The sequence below is a fragment of the Oncorhynchus kisutch genome, unplaced genomic scaffold, assembly GCF_002021735.2.
Source record: "Oncorhynchus kisutch isolate 150728-3 unplaced genomic scaffold, Okis_V2 Okis05a-Okis16b_hom, whole genome shotgun sequence".
Lineage (NCBI taxonomy): Eukaryota > Metazoa > Chordata > Actinopteri > Salmoniformes > Salmonidae > Oncorhynchus > Oncorhynchus kisutch.
In genome coordinates, this window is record NW_022261982.1 from 2,643,027 (window position 1) to 2,659,918 (window position 16,892).

Genomic DNA, 16,892 nt, shown 5'->3' on the forward strand with positions numbered 1-16,892 from the left:
TGCAGCCTTGAGTCTTCTTGGGTATGATGCTGCAAGCTTGGCACACCTACTATATTTGGGGAGTTTCTCCCATTCTTCTCTGCAGATCTTCTCAAGCTCTGTCAGGTTGGATGGGGAGTGTTGCTGCACAGCTATTTTCAGGTCTCTCCAGAGATGCTGTATCGGGTTCAAGTCCGGGCTCTGGCTGGGCCACTCAAGGACATTCAGAGACTTGTCCCAAAGCCACTCTTGCGTTGTCTTAGCTGTGTGCTTCCACTGAAAAACACCCCCACAGCATGATGCTGCCACACCGTGCTTCACTGTAGGGATAGTGCCAGACATGAAGCTTGGCATTCAGGCCAAGCTTGGCATTCAGGCCAAGAGTTCAATCTTGGTTTCATTAGACCAGATAATCTTGTTTCTCATAGTCTGAGTCCTTTAGGTGTCTTTGGCAAATCATATGCTTTTTACTGAGGAGTGGCTTCCGTCTGGCCACTCTACCGTAAAGGTCTGATTAGTGGAGTGCAGCAGAGATGGTTGTCCTTCTGGAAGGTTCTCCCATCTTCACAGAGGAACTCTGGAGCTCTGTCGGAGTGACCATCGGGCCTTGGTCACCTCCCTGACCAAGGCCCTTCTCCACCGATTGCTCAATTTGGCTGGGCAGCCAGCTCTAGGAAGAGTCTAGGTGGTTCCAAACTTCTTCCATTTAAGAATGATGGAGGCGACTGAGTTCTTGGGGACCTTCAATGCTGTGTAAATGTTTTGGTACCCTTCCCCAGATTTGTGCCTCGACACAATCCTGTCTCGGAGCTCTACGGACAATTCGTTCGACCTCATGGCTTGGTTTTTGATCTGACATGCACTGTCAACTGTGGGACCTTATATAGACAGGTGTGTGATTGATTATTTAAATAAGGTATTTCAGTTTAGCATTTTTTTTATAAATTAGTAAAAAATTCTAAAATTCACTTTGTCATTATGGAGTATTAGAATTATTATGTGTAAAAATGTCCACTAGTGATCTAAAATGATTTAATCCATTTTAGAATAAGGCTGTAACGTAACAAAATTTGGAAAAAGTCAAGGGGTCTTAATACTTTCCGAATGCACTGTAGGAGCCGGGTTCATCTGTTTGTGCCAAGAACTGCAACACTACTGGGTTTTTCACGCTCAGAAGTTTCTCCTGTGTTCAACTCAATATTAGGTCTCTCCCGAGCCCGTACGGGAGTTGTAGCGATGAGACAAGATAGTAGCTACTAAACAATTGGAAACCATGAAATTGGGGAGAAAAAGGGGTAAAACTATATTTTAAAGGAAGGTGTTTCCTAATGTTTGGTATACTCAGAGTATATCTCTGTAATACCATAGTTCCATCTGTTTAATACGATAGAGTCTGTGCAGACAATGGAGCATTCCTCTGTATCACCATAACAAGGTAGTATGAGGTCATAATGGGAGCTATAATTACCCTGCAAGTCAGATCATGTTTGGCATTTAATCGACTGTAACAATTTTAGCCCTTTCTTATCTGACTGCAGTTCAAGCCTGGGCAGAATAGTGTGTGTGTGGCGTGTATGCGTGCGTGTGTGTGAGCTTGCGTGCATGTAGCGTGCATGTGTGTCTGTCTGTGTGTGCATACATACAGTACATGCGTGTGTGTTTGTGTGATGACTTGTGTCCAGACTCCCTACAGCCAGCTCTGTCCTGAGAATATCACAACAACTTACCCAACTCCAAGCAGTTAATCAATGCCAGAAGAAAAAACTAAAAAACATGTGAAAATGGAAACTGCATATCCTGCTGTTTTCCTACACAAGGCAGCTTTTCTAAACTGAAAATGGAAAATATGTAGCAAGATTTTGTAATAGCAATGTAGCATGATGCTATAATAACTATGTAACAACTTTGTAGCAAAACATTGTATCTGGTTGTTGTATGAATGTACTCGAGTTATCAAGATGTCAGTATCTGTTTCTACTGTACATTTTTCGTTTCCACCCGGTGTCTGGCCGTCAGACGTGAATGAAAAGCAGTCATTCATAAAAACAAGACAATCTCGCTTACCATTGGTCACTGGGGTCCAAAGAGCTCTCTGAACGTCAATTGGCCAGTCACTTGAATGGCATTGTGTAATAACCAATTGGCGTGTATTATGGAGTCCTCTATTTTGGCTTCAGGGAAAACCAGACGATTCCATTCAGAAATCCACAGTCAAGCTTTGTGTGAGAAGAGCATAGACGACAACCCTGAAAGAACGTTTGCAACAGCGTGGAGTGAAACAGAACTTATTTTCAACATTGCAAAGGAATTAAATCTTCGCAAATGTGAGTTTAACATCAAACTATCAACCGCAACAAAAAAGATGCGTATAAGGTGTTTGCGTTAGTTTATTTCTAGCGCCTGTAATAATGCATTTACTTTGACCGACTAGTATCCGTAGAATGCGAGCTCTCTGCCAAGCATTTTCTAGCTGTCTGGTGAGGGGGGGGGGGGGGGGGGTAGAAATGTGAACGCCATTTTATATGTATCTTAATTTGGGAACCATTTTCTTATTTGTAGTCAAATGTTTTTACAGTACTTTGACGTGAGAATGTTTATGTTGCAGTATTTTGACTTGCTACGGCGCATGCAGCATCTTCATAGACGGTTCTAACATTTATGAATGGAAGGTTCGAACCCCCCCTTAGCTCAGGGATCAAATTTCACTTCATTGAGAAAAACAAGCTGAGGCCATGAGAGGGGGAATAGGAAACGGTAGAGGGAGGAGGGTCTGGGGGGGGGGAGTTTAGCTACTTCTTGAACTGGCTCAGATTTTCTTTGCTGAGATTAACCCTCTGCTGCCCTGAATAAATAACTTTATCCAATACTTGTCAAATAATGCTGAAATTTGATCTCTAAATGTTTTATTCAGATTCTTGCATGTATACGTGTTATATGTTCCATTATGAAGATAGTTTATCCAATGTTTAGATATCAAGGACTACTTAACTCAATACCCTGATTTGCATCCTATTTTTGAACACTTATTCAAAACAGCTCCCTCCTAGTCCTTCTACTTATTGTAATGTCAACAGTCTCATCTCCAAATAGCTTACTGTGCCTTGCTGCCTTGCTTATGTAAGAACTTAGTCCCCAGCGTATTGAGAACATGCTCACTGGCATAGTGTACAGCCCGCCAGCACTACGATGCAGGGAGGATTACGCAAACAAACAACACAAAACAAACACCCAAGACAGAGGAAAGGAACAACTGTCTTATCCTGAAGGCCGGCTGGCACTATGCCCTAGTGACTACTTTAGACCAGGAAACATAGGGCACTACTTTAGACCAGGACCCATAGTGCACTACTTTAGACCAGGACCCATAGTGCACTACTTTAAACCAGGACCCATAGGGAATAGGGCACTACTTTAAATCAGGACCCATAGTGCACTACTTTAGACCGGGGCCCATAGGACATAGTACACTACTTTAGACCAGGACCCATAGGACATAGTGCACTACTTTAGACCAGGACCCATAGGACATAGTGCACTACTTTAGACCAGGACCCATAGGGCATAGTGCACTACTTTAGACCAGGACCCATAGGGCATAGTGCACTACTTTAGACCAGGACCCATAGGGCATAGTGCACTACTTTAGACCAGGACTCGTAGGGCATAGTGCACTACTTTAGACCAAGGCCCATAGGATATAGTGCACTATACAGGGAATAGGTTAGGTTGCCATTTGGGAAACGTCCTATGTCTGTGTTGACGTTATATGACAGGTGATTTGGGTATAAGCTACTGACCAGGGGGCACACTTTTCTCTGCTCTCCACAGAAAGAACAGACAGACGAACGAGCGTCTCCTGCTGCTACCGTCAGCCCCTCCTCCCCCTCCACCCCTCCAACACCAACTTCAGTCCCGAGGGCGTGAAGATTTTCAGGCAACATGGATGGATTTTATGACCAGCAAGTCCCTTTCATGGCCCCCTCCAGGGTGAGTGTTTGGATGACTCTCTGGATGTTTTCTCTGATAGTTTTTCAAGATAGGATTTTGATCAAAGCACTAATCTGAAACTTTTCATAGTGGATTAAGATAACAATGACTTTTTAGCATACATGGATGCTTAGGGATTTGTTCACACCAATGCAATCACTAATGTTGTAGGTGTTTTAAACATTGTACTAGCAGAATTGTCACGTGGAAGAACCAGCGAACACGCCATTTAACGACCGGAAGAGAAAGTTTGTTGACACTGAGCTCGCCCAGGACACAGAAGATCTCTTTCAGGACCTCATGCAACTTCAAGAGACATGGATTGCAGAAGGTGAGTTCTGATCTTGTATTTAAGAAGGTTTTCAATCTTGCATCATACTCATTGTTTTTAGTAACATCAGGGGTTTACGCGAGGCTATTGAATCAGGAAAAACTGGAAAATAGGTTGTTATAAGAACTTTATACGACTTCCTCTTTTTGACAAGTGTATCATAAATATTTACTGTATTTTTGACTGTCCTGCATCATAAATATTTACTGTATTTTTGACTACTGTATCATAAATATTACTGTATTTTTAACTACTGTATCATAAATATTACTGTATTTTTAACTGTACTGTATCAAGTGCATTATATTTGTTCTATGAAGCATATTAAAGTGACTCAGCCACGTGGCATTGCCTTCCACAAGTTAGTCGTTTAACTCTCTCTGTCCCCTCTTTCAGCTCAGGTGCCTGATGACGAACAGTTTGTTAGTCATTTAACTCTCTCTGTCCCCTCTTTCAGCTCAGGTGCCTGATGACGAACAGTTTGTCCCAGATTTCCAGTCGGATAACCGTAAGTACCAACCAATGAAATATGTCCGTACGTGTATGTGTGTTACAGAGGGGAATCAACAGCGTCTGCTCCTGCATTTCCTAATGTATCCTTTAATTCCCAGACATGGTCTTTGACACAACATACAAGCACAACAAGGAGATGTACTGGTTTTCCAATACCAGTCTTATCCAGTTGGCATATTAACTCAGTGCGTCACAGTGAGTGTGTTTTTATGGGTATGTGGTTAGGGCTTTCGGGTTGCCTGTGTAGGCTGAGGGCTAACATTATCGACAGATTTGCCTCGTCGAAAGCAGAAATCCAATTGATGTCATTGAGCCCTGATTTAACCAACCTCCACTCACCCTGCAGTGGACCTACTTCTGCCCTGTTGCCAATCAGTGTCCTTAATGCACACCTTGCCTTTTTGTTACTTAAAAAAAAAAGAAGTGTGTATTTTATAACAACCTGCATTGTTGGTTAAGGACTTGTAAGTAAGCATTTCACTGTAAGGTCTACAGCTGTTGTATTCGGCGCATGTGACAAATACAATTTGATTTGATTATTGGATTGTAGGGATTTGTGTTCCAACGAAGGCGCAGGAATAATAGGGCTACCTCCAGAATAAGACGTTACTCACTTGGTGAAAATCAAGAATCTTGTGGTTTTATACCAGAAATCCCTCAGCTCTCCTCTTTGATCGTCAACCCGGATGAGAACAATCCTATTCTCTGATCTCTGCCCAAATCTACCACATTAACATCAGAGGAAATAAAGAGAGAACGGTTTGAAACGGGGAGATTTTCTGTTGCATTAGTTTTGCTACGGTGGGCCTTACTTAACATGACCCAGGTGCACCATAGCAGCCTGGGATGGCCTTCCATGGAGTCCCAACCTACTAACCACAGCTCTTGGCTGCTAGGATGGGCTACGTTCCAATCCAAGCCCACAGAACCCTCATGCTGTTTGCTTTATACTCATCTCCTCTCTCCTTTCTCTGTCTAGAATAATATATGCATGAGGTTTGAATGGAAGCCTTTGATTGTGGGCTCCAGACGGAGCTGTAAGCCTGGTGTAGTTGCAGGCCTGGGTTTCAAGATGTGAATGATCCTGTGGAGGAAGAAAGAGTGTTTTTAGAGGCCCGGTATCGCCTTGTTTCCCTGTAACGTTGTATTTCATTGTTGCGGATGCAGCTAGTGACATGTTTAATGCAGTGTATACACACTGAGTGAATTGTGCCGTGGCACAGCCGGGCGATTGTTGTGTTTGCTGAAGAGTCTGAGTGTGTGTGTGCGGCGACGGGGTTGGCATGACGCTCCCTAGTTTGGCACGCTGCAAGTTGGTCTCACAGACCCTGCATTCAGCAGTCCTCTCTCTCTCGTGTGTGTGTGTGTGTGCGTGGACTCTGCAGCTGGGCAAAGGGGCAGTGTCCATAGCGATCAAATGGCATTATGCCATCATCTCCTTACTCCTTAATTTAGCAATGAACTTGGCTGAGAAGTGAGAACACACTCTTATTAACTACCAGTTAGTGATTTAAAGAAACGCTGCAAGATTTGCCATGGCAAATGATTTGAAACCTGAGATTTAAATGTCTTCTGGCCGCGCTTGAGAGTTGCACTGTGTTTCATTCATAGATGCTAGGTGTTCAAAACTTAATCTTATAATGGAGGTCACTATGGACACTGAGAGGCCTAACCCCATAACGTGAATGTGTTTTGACTGCTGGCCCGTGGCTGCGGAAGCTGAATGATGGCCGTTCTGTGGCACAACAGGAAATGGAGAGTTGATGTAGGCACAGACCCAGCCTCTGACAGACCCAGCCTCTGCACAGACCCAGCCTCTGCACAGACCCAGCCTCTGACAGACCCAGCCTCTGCACAGACCCAGCCTCTGCACAGACCCAGCCTCTGCACAGACCCAGCCTCTGCACAGACCCAGCCTCTGACAGACCCAGCCTCTGACAGACCCAGCCTCTGACAGACCCAGCCTCTGCACAGACCCAGCCTCTGCACAGACCCAGCCTCTGACAGACCCAGCCTCTGCACAGACCCAGCCTCTGCACAGACCCAGCCTCTGCACAGACCCAGCCTCTGACAGACCCAGCCTCTGACAGACCCAGCCTCTGACAGACCCAGCCTCTGCACAGACCCGGCCTCTGCACAGACCCGGCCTCTGCACAGACCCGGCCTCTGCACAGACCCGGCCTCTGCACAGACCCGGCCTCTGACAGACCCGGCCTCTGCACAGACCCGGCCTCTGCACAGACCCGGCCTCTGCACAGACCCGGCCTCTGGACAGACCCGGCCTCTGGACAGACCCGGCCTCTGCACAGACCCGGCCTCTGCACAGACCCGGCCTCTGCACAGACCCGGCCTCTGCACAGACCCGGCCTCTGCACAGACCCGGCCTCTGACAGACCCGGCCTCTGCACAGACCCGGCCTCTGCACAGACCCGGCCTCTGCACAGACCCGGCCTCTGGACAGACCCGGCCTCTGACAGACCCGGCCTCTGACAGACCCGGCCTCTGACAGACCCGGCCTCTGATGCCAACACAGCACCCAGTTAAAGTCCTACTGTATGTACAGACACACAATGGTTGCCTAAGTTACTAACTGGTGGTGGAAGTCGGAGCAGACTGTTCTGGTCTGTGTAATTTAATACAAAGGCATCTTTGTTACTGGTCTGATTGTTGCCTTGGAAACAATACAAAAAAAATAGTGAAAGTACACTGTTTGTCTTTCAGTGCTGGGTTTATAGTTTTCCCTCCCAAATGGAAGGACAGATTTACAACCTCACCAATTCACTAAACAACAAACATTTGGGAAGTTGGAATTAAAGACAAATCCCAGCATAGGAGACACATTTGATCCTTTGATAGAAAACTATTTAGCTTGTTATTCCTTAGTGAAGCACACAAAACAAGAATACTGAGTAAATATATTCAAACGTAGTGATTATTTTGTGAATCTTTGGCATATATTATATATTTCAGTTTTTTAAATGTTTTCTCCTTTCTTCAAAGTAATGTTCCATGGACCTCCAGCCAATAAAGTGAAGCGAGAGTCCAGCGCCTCCAGAGATCTGTCCCCCTGCAGTCAGGAACAACAGAGACTCTACACAGACAAGTGCCTTTACAGCTACAGGTACGTTACAGTACACACTGAGACGGACCAGGTTTTGACACCCCACACAAATTGTACTCTCAGTAGCAAGATGTATTTTCAGTTACAACCAATAAAAGATCATAAAAGAGGGTAAGGCATAATAAAGTTCACTACTAAGACAATGCTTAATTAGATATACCTACATCAAGTTGATAAGGCCTGGGGGGGTGTGTCATATGGCCCATATACCCCGACTAAGGGCTGTTCTTACGAGTGCCCAGATACAGCCCTTAGCTGTGGTATATTGGCCATATACCACAAACCCCCAAGGTGCCTTAGTGCTATTATAAATCTAATTTTATTTGTCACATGCGCCGAATACAACAGGTGTACAGCCATGCTCTACAGGCCCAAGTTAACCCCTTCCATCCCCCTCCTCCCTCCACAGTGCCTACAACAGGAAGCCACTTGGCATCAATACTTTAACCCCACCCTCCACACCCGCCTCACCCTGCAGCCCCGCCCCCACCCCGGGGACACACCCCCTACAGAGGCAGATCACGTCCCCTGTCCAGGCAACACACCCCGGCCACAGTCGTCTAACTCACGGGCACAGCCCCTCCCACCACCGGACACTCCCGCCACACCCGAGCCAAAGCCAGCCTTTCGCTGTGCCCCGCCTACCTGTCAATCACTCCGATGCCTCCTACAGCTCAGAACACAGGTGAGTTGGCACCATGTGTTGGCTCAGGTTGGCACCATGTGTTGACACCATGCACTGTTTGACCCCATAGCTTGTATATCTTGGTTGTAAAGCCATGATTGGAACTACTGTAGGCTGGGACTCAGCATGCATGTTCAGTGCTACAGTTGAAATCCCATTGTTGTATGATTCTCTGGTTTAAGACCCTAATTGACTCTCTCTGTCTCTCTCTCTGTCTCTCTCTCTCTCTGTCTCTCTGCAGGTTCCAGCGGCAGCTCTCTGAGCCATGTCTGCCTTTCCCTCCGCCTGACGGTGCCGCCTGTACCCCTTACCCCCCTCAGCCCAATCACCCCCACCGGGCCCCCCTGTCCCGGGATGGCCGCCCCATCTACCAGCGGCACCTGTCAGAGCCCTTGGTCCTCCTCCCTGCTCAGGGCTTCAAGCAGGAGCTGGTGGACCTCCGTTACACCGAGCAGGGGGTCCCCACCATGGGCCCTCCCCGCACCCCGTTCCAGGGCCTCTCTATAAAGCAGGAGCCCCGGGATTTCTGCTTTGACCAAGGTGAGCCCTGGGGAATCGCTGGATGGCAACAGTCTTTGAGGCTCAGTTTCACACTCATAGATTAGACCCAGTCCTGGAGTTTAAAAAAAACATGTTGGAGGGAGAATCTCAATAGGAAGTGTTTCTCCTTCCATGCCTAGGCTTAATCTGAGTCCAGACTGGAAGGCCCTAAGGGTTTGGAGGTAGTCCAGCTTCCTTTGAGAGTCTACTGTACACGGCTAATAGTGCAGCGATGGGGATAAAACAGTAAGCATGTTTCAGACTGATGTGGACACTAGTATTAGCAGTAGTGGTTGGGTATGTAGCAGTGTAGCATTCTAAGACTCTACTAAGCTAAGATGACCTCATTTCACTCTCCATGTCTGGGCCACTTTCTGTCAGTGATGTAACAGTCAAATCCTCTTAATAAAGTCCCAGCTAAGAAACCCCAGGGGATTGTTAAGAGACCGCTGGCTTGTGTGAGAATGTATGTCCGTCTTCTACTGGGTATTATGTCATTAGGCTAATGGCTACTTTAAAAATATAGGGTTGGGAAATTAAGTTAGTAGTAAGAATCTATTCAAAGAAACACCTATTAGTGTTTGTATCTTTCTGGTTTGAAGAGCATGTTAAGGAAAAATATGTCTATTTTCTCTTTTCCCTTGTGTCTTACAGAAATGCAGAACTGCCAGTCTTCTTTCAGGAAGTCCGGTAACTTCTACCAAAACAATGATGGGTTGATCTACGACGGAGAGCCTCATCTGTACAACGACGACACATGTGTGGTTCCAGAGAGACTAGAAGGTGAGACATTCTTCCATAAATTGCTATGAAAAACAAGGGCTTGCCCGGCACAATGGAACCCCTGGAATTGTCCCAAAAGTGCAAACCCCATCCATCCAGAATCAAACACTGAAAGTATTTAAAAAGACACAGATACTATTTGAACCTCTGACTGGTTTGACACAGGGCTTTAGGTTAAAATGGCAGCAGGTAGTGAATCCTGGTATCTGACATCTTCTCGTTATGTCATGGCAGTGTGGATGCCAGAGTAGACCCACAGGGCCTTGGACAGAGAGCCTGTGTGACATGAGCAGAGCCTCTTATTGTATCCCCACGCTCAGACTGCCAATCACTGGAGTCTTTCACCTGACTGTGACCACGTCACTCACTCCCTCTTTCCCTCTCTCCTTCTGTCCATCCAGGTAAGATCAAGCAGGAGGCCGGAGTGTTCCGTGACGGACCGCCCTACCAGCGCCGAGGTTCTCTGCAGCTCTGGCAGTTCCTGGTCACTCTGCTGGACGACCCGGCCAATGGTCACTTCATCTCCTGGACCGGCCGCGGCATGGAGTTCAAACTCATCGAGCCCGAAGAGGTCAGTTGGTCAGCAGGCAGAGCTGTGGTCCTAGTGAGTTTAGAGACTTCAGGGCTTCTTGGAGTTTTTCATCATTATGTCTCTGAGTTTAAAGTAGAAGAGTGTTTCAACAAGTCATGATAATAGTTGTTACGCTGTGCTTCCAGGAATAACCACACTGTATTACTACGGCACTAGAAGTGACACACCAGAAACTAACCCCAGAAGAGCTTGGTGTATGTATCTACAGGTTGATCAGAAGAGCTTGGTGTGTGTATCTACAGGTTGATCAGAAGCGCTTGGTGTATGTATCTACAGGTTGATCAGAAGAGCTTGGTGTGTGTATCTACAGGTTGATCAGAAGAGCTTGGTGTGTGTATCTACAGGTTGATCAGAAGAGCTTGGTGTGTGTATCTACAGGTTGATCAGAAGAGCTTGGTGTGTGTATCTACAGGTTGATCAGAAGAGCTTGGTGTGTGTATCTACAGGTTGATCAGAAGAGCTTGGTGTGTGTATCTACAGGTTGATCAGAAGAGCTTGGTGTGTGTATCTACAGGTTGATCAGAAGAGCTTGGTGTGTGCATCTACAGGTTGATCAGAAGAGCTTGGTGTGTGTATCTACAGGTTGATCAGAAGAGCTTGGTGTGTGTATCAACAGGTTGATTTGAACCGTTTCTCTCTCCTGTGGCAGGTGGCTCGGCGCTGGGGCCTCCAGAAGAACCGGCCTGCCATGAACTACGACAAGCTGAGCCGCTCTCTACGCTACTACTACGAGAAGGGCATCATGCAGAAGGTAAAGGTAAATTTTAATTTCATTCAAGTCCATTTGCAATTTTCTGTTTTGGGTCAAATTCAATGGAGGCTTTGTGAATTGATGGAAAACATCACAGTACAATGGAGGGCTACATTGCACCAATAAATAGTACATTGGTTGTATTGTATATAAGGCAGGTCAGATGCATTGAGAGTTTCAGAAGGTTGGGTATAAAGTCGAACGTTATTTTCAAACTACAAGCGGTTGTGCGCTGAACGACTGTTTTAACTCCCTCTTCCTCTTCGGGTTGGATCAGGTGGCTGGAGAGAGGTACGTGTACAAGTTTACGTGTGACCCCGAGGCGCTCTTCTCCATGGCCTTCCCTGACAACCAGAGGCCCAGCCTGAAGCAGGACCCGGACTGCCTGCCGCCGTCTGTGGGGGAGGACGACACCACCGTGCCCCTGGCCCACTACGAGGATGGCTGTGGCCCCTACCTGGCCGACGGAGGGGAGCGGTGCGTCTCGTTACTGGGCTTCCCCGATAACTATTCATTTTGAATGTTCTGACCAATGACAGAATTAAGACCGCTGTCATCTGGTACCCTGCCACACCCCCCACCCTACCCCAAACTCTGGTACCCTAGCTACACACCACTACCCTACCCCTTGTCCCCTAACTGTACACTCCTACCCTACCCCACATCCCATAACTACACACCACTACCCTACCCCACATCCCATAACTACACACCACTACCCTACCCCACATCCCATAACTACACACCCAGAGCCCAAACCCTAGTCCCCTAACTACACACCCAGAGCCCAAACCCTAGTCCTCTAACTACACACCCAGAGCCCAAACTGCTGAGCGGATTTGGAGCTCTGTAACCCCCCTCCCCTACTCCTATCCCAAATTCAGCTCCTCTTGCCAGTCTTGAGATTATCCTCCAAGTCCCAAGGAAAAAACAGTCAAACCTGAGACGGCCATCTTGCTTATTCTTTGCCCTCTGTTATCAAACTGAATTGTGGCAAAAGGTGTGCGGTCCTCATCAACATAAACTGAACTGAGTGATCTCCCTTACGGGGGTTGAGCGAGGACACTGTTCACGTGATTATAATGGGACTCAAGTAATGGGCACGAGTGTGCCAGGATTATAGCCAATAGCCATGTAGTTTCCACAATCTGCTCGGTACGAGTATGACAAATAATGGCAAGGATATAAAACATTGCCCTTTTGATATAGCAATTGTTTTATGGCTTTGATCCCAAACAAAAAGAGTAGTACACTTGACACGCGCACAGAGGCTTCACCTTGGAGAGAATCTACGACTCCAATGAACCTTAGTACCGCAGGTGGTGATGTAATGTAGCTCTGTATGCAATGAATGGGCCAAACACACAGGCAACCGACTGTTCTTATTAATCCATAATACATCGTACGACTATAAAGAAGCTGGGACACGAGTACCCCTGAGCAAGTTGCTTTGGCCAATCATTAAAAACAACAACACACTGAAATCCAATCTGAAATGGGAGAGGTGGACTCCGGACTCGCTAGCTCAGCATTCTCTTCAGACTCTGGGGAATTGTTTTTTTTTCTCTCACCCCAAAATGTAAAACCTTCCCGGTGCTGTTTTACTCCTGATGTTGGCGTGTCCTACCAGATGTATCTTTCCAAGACGTTTTCTTTTTTTAGCTCTTTCATTTGACTCATTTTGTCGTAACATGTAAAAGGGACACGCATACAAAACAGTATTTTTCCTGAAGTGTTGACTTCCTATTAAGAAGTGTGTATTGAAAAATACATGTTTATGTACTATGACGATGACAAAAGTACTGCAACTGTCACGCAGTGACTTCTCCAAAAACTATAACTGCCAATAGTAAGCTAAACAGGGGGGACTCTACTCTTCGCATTTTCTCACAGACAGCTGTACCAACCTATTGCTGTACCATTCCAGTTTTCTGCTTTTCGTATAGTTTATCGGGGAGTATATGAAACAAACATCTAAAATGTAAATGTATATATGAATATATTTTTGCAGTCATATGTTTTGACATTGTACACGCTGGAATGTTTGTCCTGGTAACGGGTTTGCATCCTTTAATTCTTGTCATGAAGTTATGGCGTCCATATTAGGACACATCCCCAGTCTCTGCAGGAGTTGTCTGTCAAGTCCTGCAAAGACTGAGACTGTCCTAATATGGACACTGTATTAAGGCAGTGGGTTGGAGCCTAGAAAGACCTCCCCGTTGACTGTGTGGTGGGCTGTGTTGGCGTTACACGTGTGTAACAGTATATTTTGATATGATTCTGTCTATGTGGGTTGCGGGGTGTCTTGTCCACGACGTTGAAGTTTGCTGGCACTTATACAAGTGACAACCCCCCCCCCCCTCCCCTTCCCCACAAAAACAATGTGTGCCTTCCACTGCTTTTGGTTGATTTTCTATACTGGATACAATAAACTATACTTTCTGCTTCAAACTGTTGTATTGAGTCTCTTCCTATTCTGACCAACCAATCTAGCTTTCAGTGATGTATTACTGTGGTTCAAGTTGAGTTGGGTCTTTTTTAGTGAATTCCACTTCTTATGAATGTATAACATCTGACACATTCCTGATTTCAGGACACAGTATCACAATAGTCCTATGAAGAACAGGCAATAAGATGTGGCCTTTAGAATGACACCTGTACTTAAGCCTTGTTCACCCTGCATATTTTAATGGTCAGAATAGTTTGGTTCTTCTATTCTGTTTTGGAATACTGACTGTCCAAACAGAAAGTTACAAGTGATCAAATCGGATTTGTGTGTGTTCAGACAGCCGTTATTTGCTGACATGGTCACGCTAGTTGTGATACTGTTGTAACAACGTCATAGTACTGACGGGTGTGTGAACAGTGGTGTAGGCTGATTGGTGGTGCTCGTGCTTCCTATCACTCAGAAGTTATGTAACAAGCTAAGGTGACAACTATGGCTGCCATAAACGTTTCCCAGTTGCTGTGAATGTTAAAATTCAAAGAGGAAGAACAGCTCAGATCTCTGGATATCATTGGCAGCTCAGATCTCTGGATATCATTGGCAGCTCAGATCTCTGGATTTCATTGACAGCTCAGATCTCTGGATATCATTGACAGCTCAGATCTCTGGATATCATTGACAGCTCAGATCTCTGGATATCATTGGCAGCTCAGATCTCTGGATATCATTGACAGCTCAGATCTCTGGATATCATTGGCAGCTCAGATCTCTGGATATCATTGGCAGCTCAGATCTCTGGATATCATTGGCAGCTCAGATCTCTGGATATCATTGGCAGCTCAGATCTCTGGATATCATTGGCAGCTCAGATCTCTGGATATCATTGACAGCTCAGATCTCTGGATATCATTGACAGCTCAGATCTCTGGATATCATTGACAGCTCAGATCTCTGGATATCATTGACAGCTCAGATCTCTGGATATCATTGACAGCTCAGATCTCTGGATATCATTGGCAGCTCAGATCTCTGGATATCATTGGCAGCTCAGATCTCTGGATATCATTGGCAGCTCAGATCTCTGGATATCATTGGCAGCTCAGATCTCTGGATATCATTGGCAGCTCAGATCTCTGGATATCATTGGCAGCTCAGATCTCTGGATATCATTGACAGCTCAGATCTCTGGATATCATTGACAGCTCAGATCTCTGGATATCATTGGCAGCTCAGATCTCTGGATATCATTGACGGCTCAGATCTCTGGATATCATTGGCGGCTCAGATCTCTGGATATCATTGGCGGCTCAGATCTCTGGATATCATTGGCGGCTCAGATCTCTGGATATCATTGACAGCTCAGATCTCTGGATATCATTGGCAGCTCAGATCTCTGGATATCATTGACAGCTCAGATCTCTGGATATCATTGACAGCTCAGATCTCTGGATATCATTGACAGCTCAGATCTCTGGATATCATTGACAGCTCAGATCTCTGGATATCATTGACAGCTCAGATCTCTGGATATCATTGACAGCTCAGATCTCTGGATATCATTGACAGCTCAGATCTCTGGATATCATTGACAGCTCAGATCTCTGCATATCATTGACAGCTCAGATCTCTGGATATCATTGGCAGCTCAGATCTCTGGATATCATTGACAGCTCAGATCTCTGGATATCATTGGCAGCTCAGATCTCTGGATTTCATTGACAGCTCAGTCCAAAATAAATCAGATTAAAATCTAATGTTGTCCTGTACTATATTTACTGGATCTTGAGTTGGATCAGCTCTGGATCAGACCTTTTCTTCTGTGAAGATAACACATGGATTTACTGGAGCGGTAGCCTATGACCGGGTTAGCCTGGTGGAACCACCCTGATCACGCCGTTCACCTTTCTATTTCACTTCATATATCAATCATCTTTTAATTAGTGATAATACGTGAAGTGAATGAGAATGGTGAGTGCAGCGATCGGTCTGTTTCCACCAGGCTATCCCAGGGCAAGAGACTGAAATGAGACTTGATATACTCTCTTGTTACGAGACAGTGCCACTGTGTGGTTGATTTGTGTACTGCACAACATTATCATAAACAGGGGCCTTTTAAGTGTGGCATTCCTCATTGTAGGTACCACAGAACCAGAATGAGATTCTATTTGGTAGGTACATGTTGCTACATAAAATATTGATAAAAAATAAAATAAAAGCCTATATAAATACAGGATAAAAAAGTTACCTGAGACAGTTGTTGTAGAATGACTCTTTATTTTGTAAAAGAAAACTTTTAAAGTTACTTCTAGCTTTGCCTTTGACACAATCATCTCGCGTTTCACATTATTTTATTTTCATTCGTTTTAATAAATTAAATTGGTACATTATGCATGCAATACCGCATTAGCCGTTGAGTTGTTCGTCTTCCACAAAAAGTATCAACACAAAATGTCCTTAAGGAGTTCTGATGAAGCTGCTTGGAAAAGGACAGTTGGAGAATTAGTCACAGCATGAAGCGATGTACATGGTTGCGGTTGCATAGTACATGGAATTTCCTCATTTTAAAACAGCATGCTTTTTGTATTGCACATTACTGAAACTTTAGTATACTGACATTTTTGTATACCGAAACGTTTGTTGTTCCAAGTTGTCCCGTCGAGGATCGTAGTTTTTTAATGAGAATGCAAGTATACAGCAAATAGCATCTCTCAAAGACATTATGTACATGTATGTATTTATTATAAAAATAATCACCAGCAAAGATGCATCTTTTACTTTTTCCTATATTGAGATACATTTTTGATTTTTGTTCTTATTTTTTGTACATTTTTACCAAAGAAAAAAACATTTAACTGTTTTAAATGGTCTGGTTGAGTTTAAACCCATGTTATTTAATCAAATAATGAGAATTGTAATTCAACTTAATTTAGAGGCAAAAATGTAGCCTCTTAATTTCTTACAAGAAGACAAAAGAAGAGTACAGGACACGTGCTTTTTTTTCAGATCAGTAAGAGACCTTTAGAAATTATATCTACACCATTCAAAGAACAAATGTTTTCTTTCCAGGGCATTCATAGGAAAAAGAGAGAGGTACATTTTCATTTCCAGTCAATTCAGAAAATCTATTGGAATTCAGTTAATTAACTGTAAATAGAAAAGGAGAT

General features: G+C 45.0%; 1 protein-coding gene across 5 annotated transcripts; it reads left to right on the forward strand.

Annotated features, from left to right (window-relative positions):
• The first annotated feature begins 2,143 nt into the window (after positions 1 to 2,143).
• LOC109877674 (ETS translocation variant 5) lies at positions 2,144 to 13,733 on the forward strand. Of its 5 annotated transcripts, XM_031813632.1 has the most exons (12): positions 2,153 to 2,303; positions 3,808 to 3,966; positions 4,159 to 4,297; positions 4,694 to 4,716; positions 4,778 to 4,805; positions 7,811 to 7,931; positions 8,341 to 8,616; positions 8,858 to 9,156; positions 9,811 to 9,939; positions 10,341 to 10,510; positions 11,181 to 11,288; positions 11,560 to 13,733. In XM_031813632.1, exons 2-12 carry the CDS (start codon positions 3,919 to 3,921, stop codon positions 11,800 to 11,802), a joined length of 1,584 nt encoding a protein of 527 aa, XP_031669492.1. In that variant the 5' UTR covers positions 2,153 to 2,303; positions 3,808 to 3,918; the 3' UTR covers positions 11,803 to 13,733. The 5 variants fall into 5 exon arrangements, with proteins under 5 accessions (XP_031669495.1, XP_031669493.1, XP_031669492.1 ...); XM_031813635.1 differs by lacking the exon at positions 4,694 to 4,716 and having other exon boundaries at positions 2,144 to 2,303; positions 4,162 to 4,297; positions 4,755 to 4,805; positions 11,181 to 11,282; XM_031813633.1 differs by lacking the exon at positions 4,694 to 4,716 and having other exon boundaries at positions 2,145 to 2,303; positions 4,162 to 4,297; positions 4,755 to 4,805.
• The last annotated feature ends 3,159 nt before the right edge of the window (positions 13,734 to 16,892 follow it).

What these genes read in the sequence shown, in the direction of transcription:
- LOC109877674 (XM_031813632.1), top strand. Translation starts at nt 3,919, where the DNA reads ATGGATGGATTTTATGACCAGCAAGTCCCTTTCATGGCCCCCTCCAGG. An exon ending in AGAGACATGGATTGCAGAAG is followed by an intron (nt 4,298 to 4,693) that starts GTGAGTTCTGAT and finishes CCCCTCTTTCAG; the next exon opens with CTCAGGTGCCTGATGACGAA. An exon ending in GCATCATGCAGAAGGTAAAG is followed by an intron (nt 11,289 to 11,559) that starts GTAAATTTTAAT and finishes GGGTTGGATCAG; the next exon opens with GTGGCTGGAGAGAGGTACGT.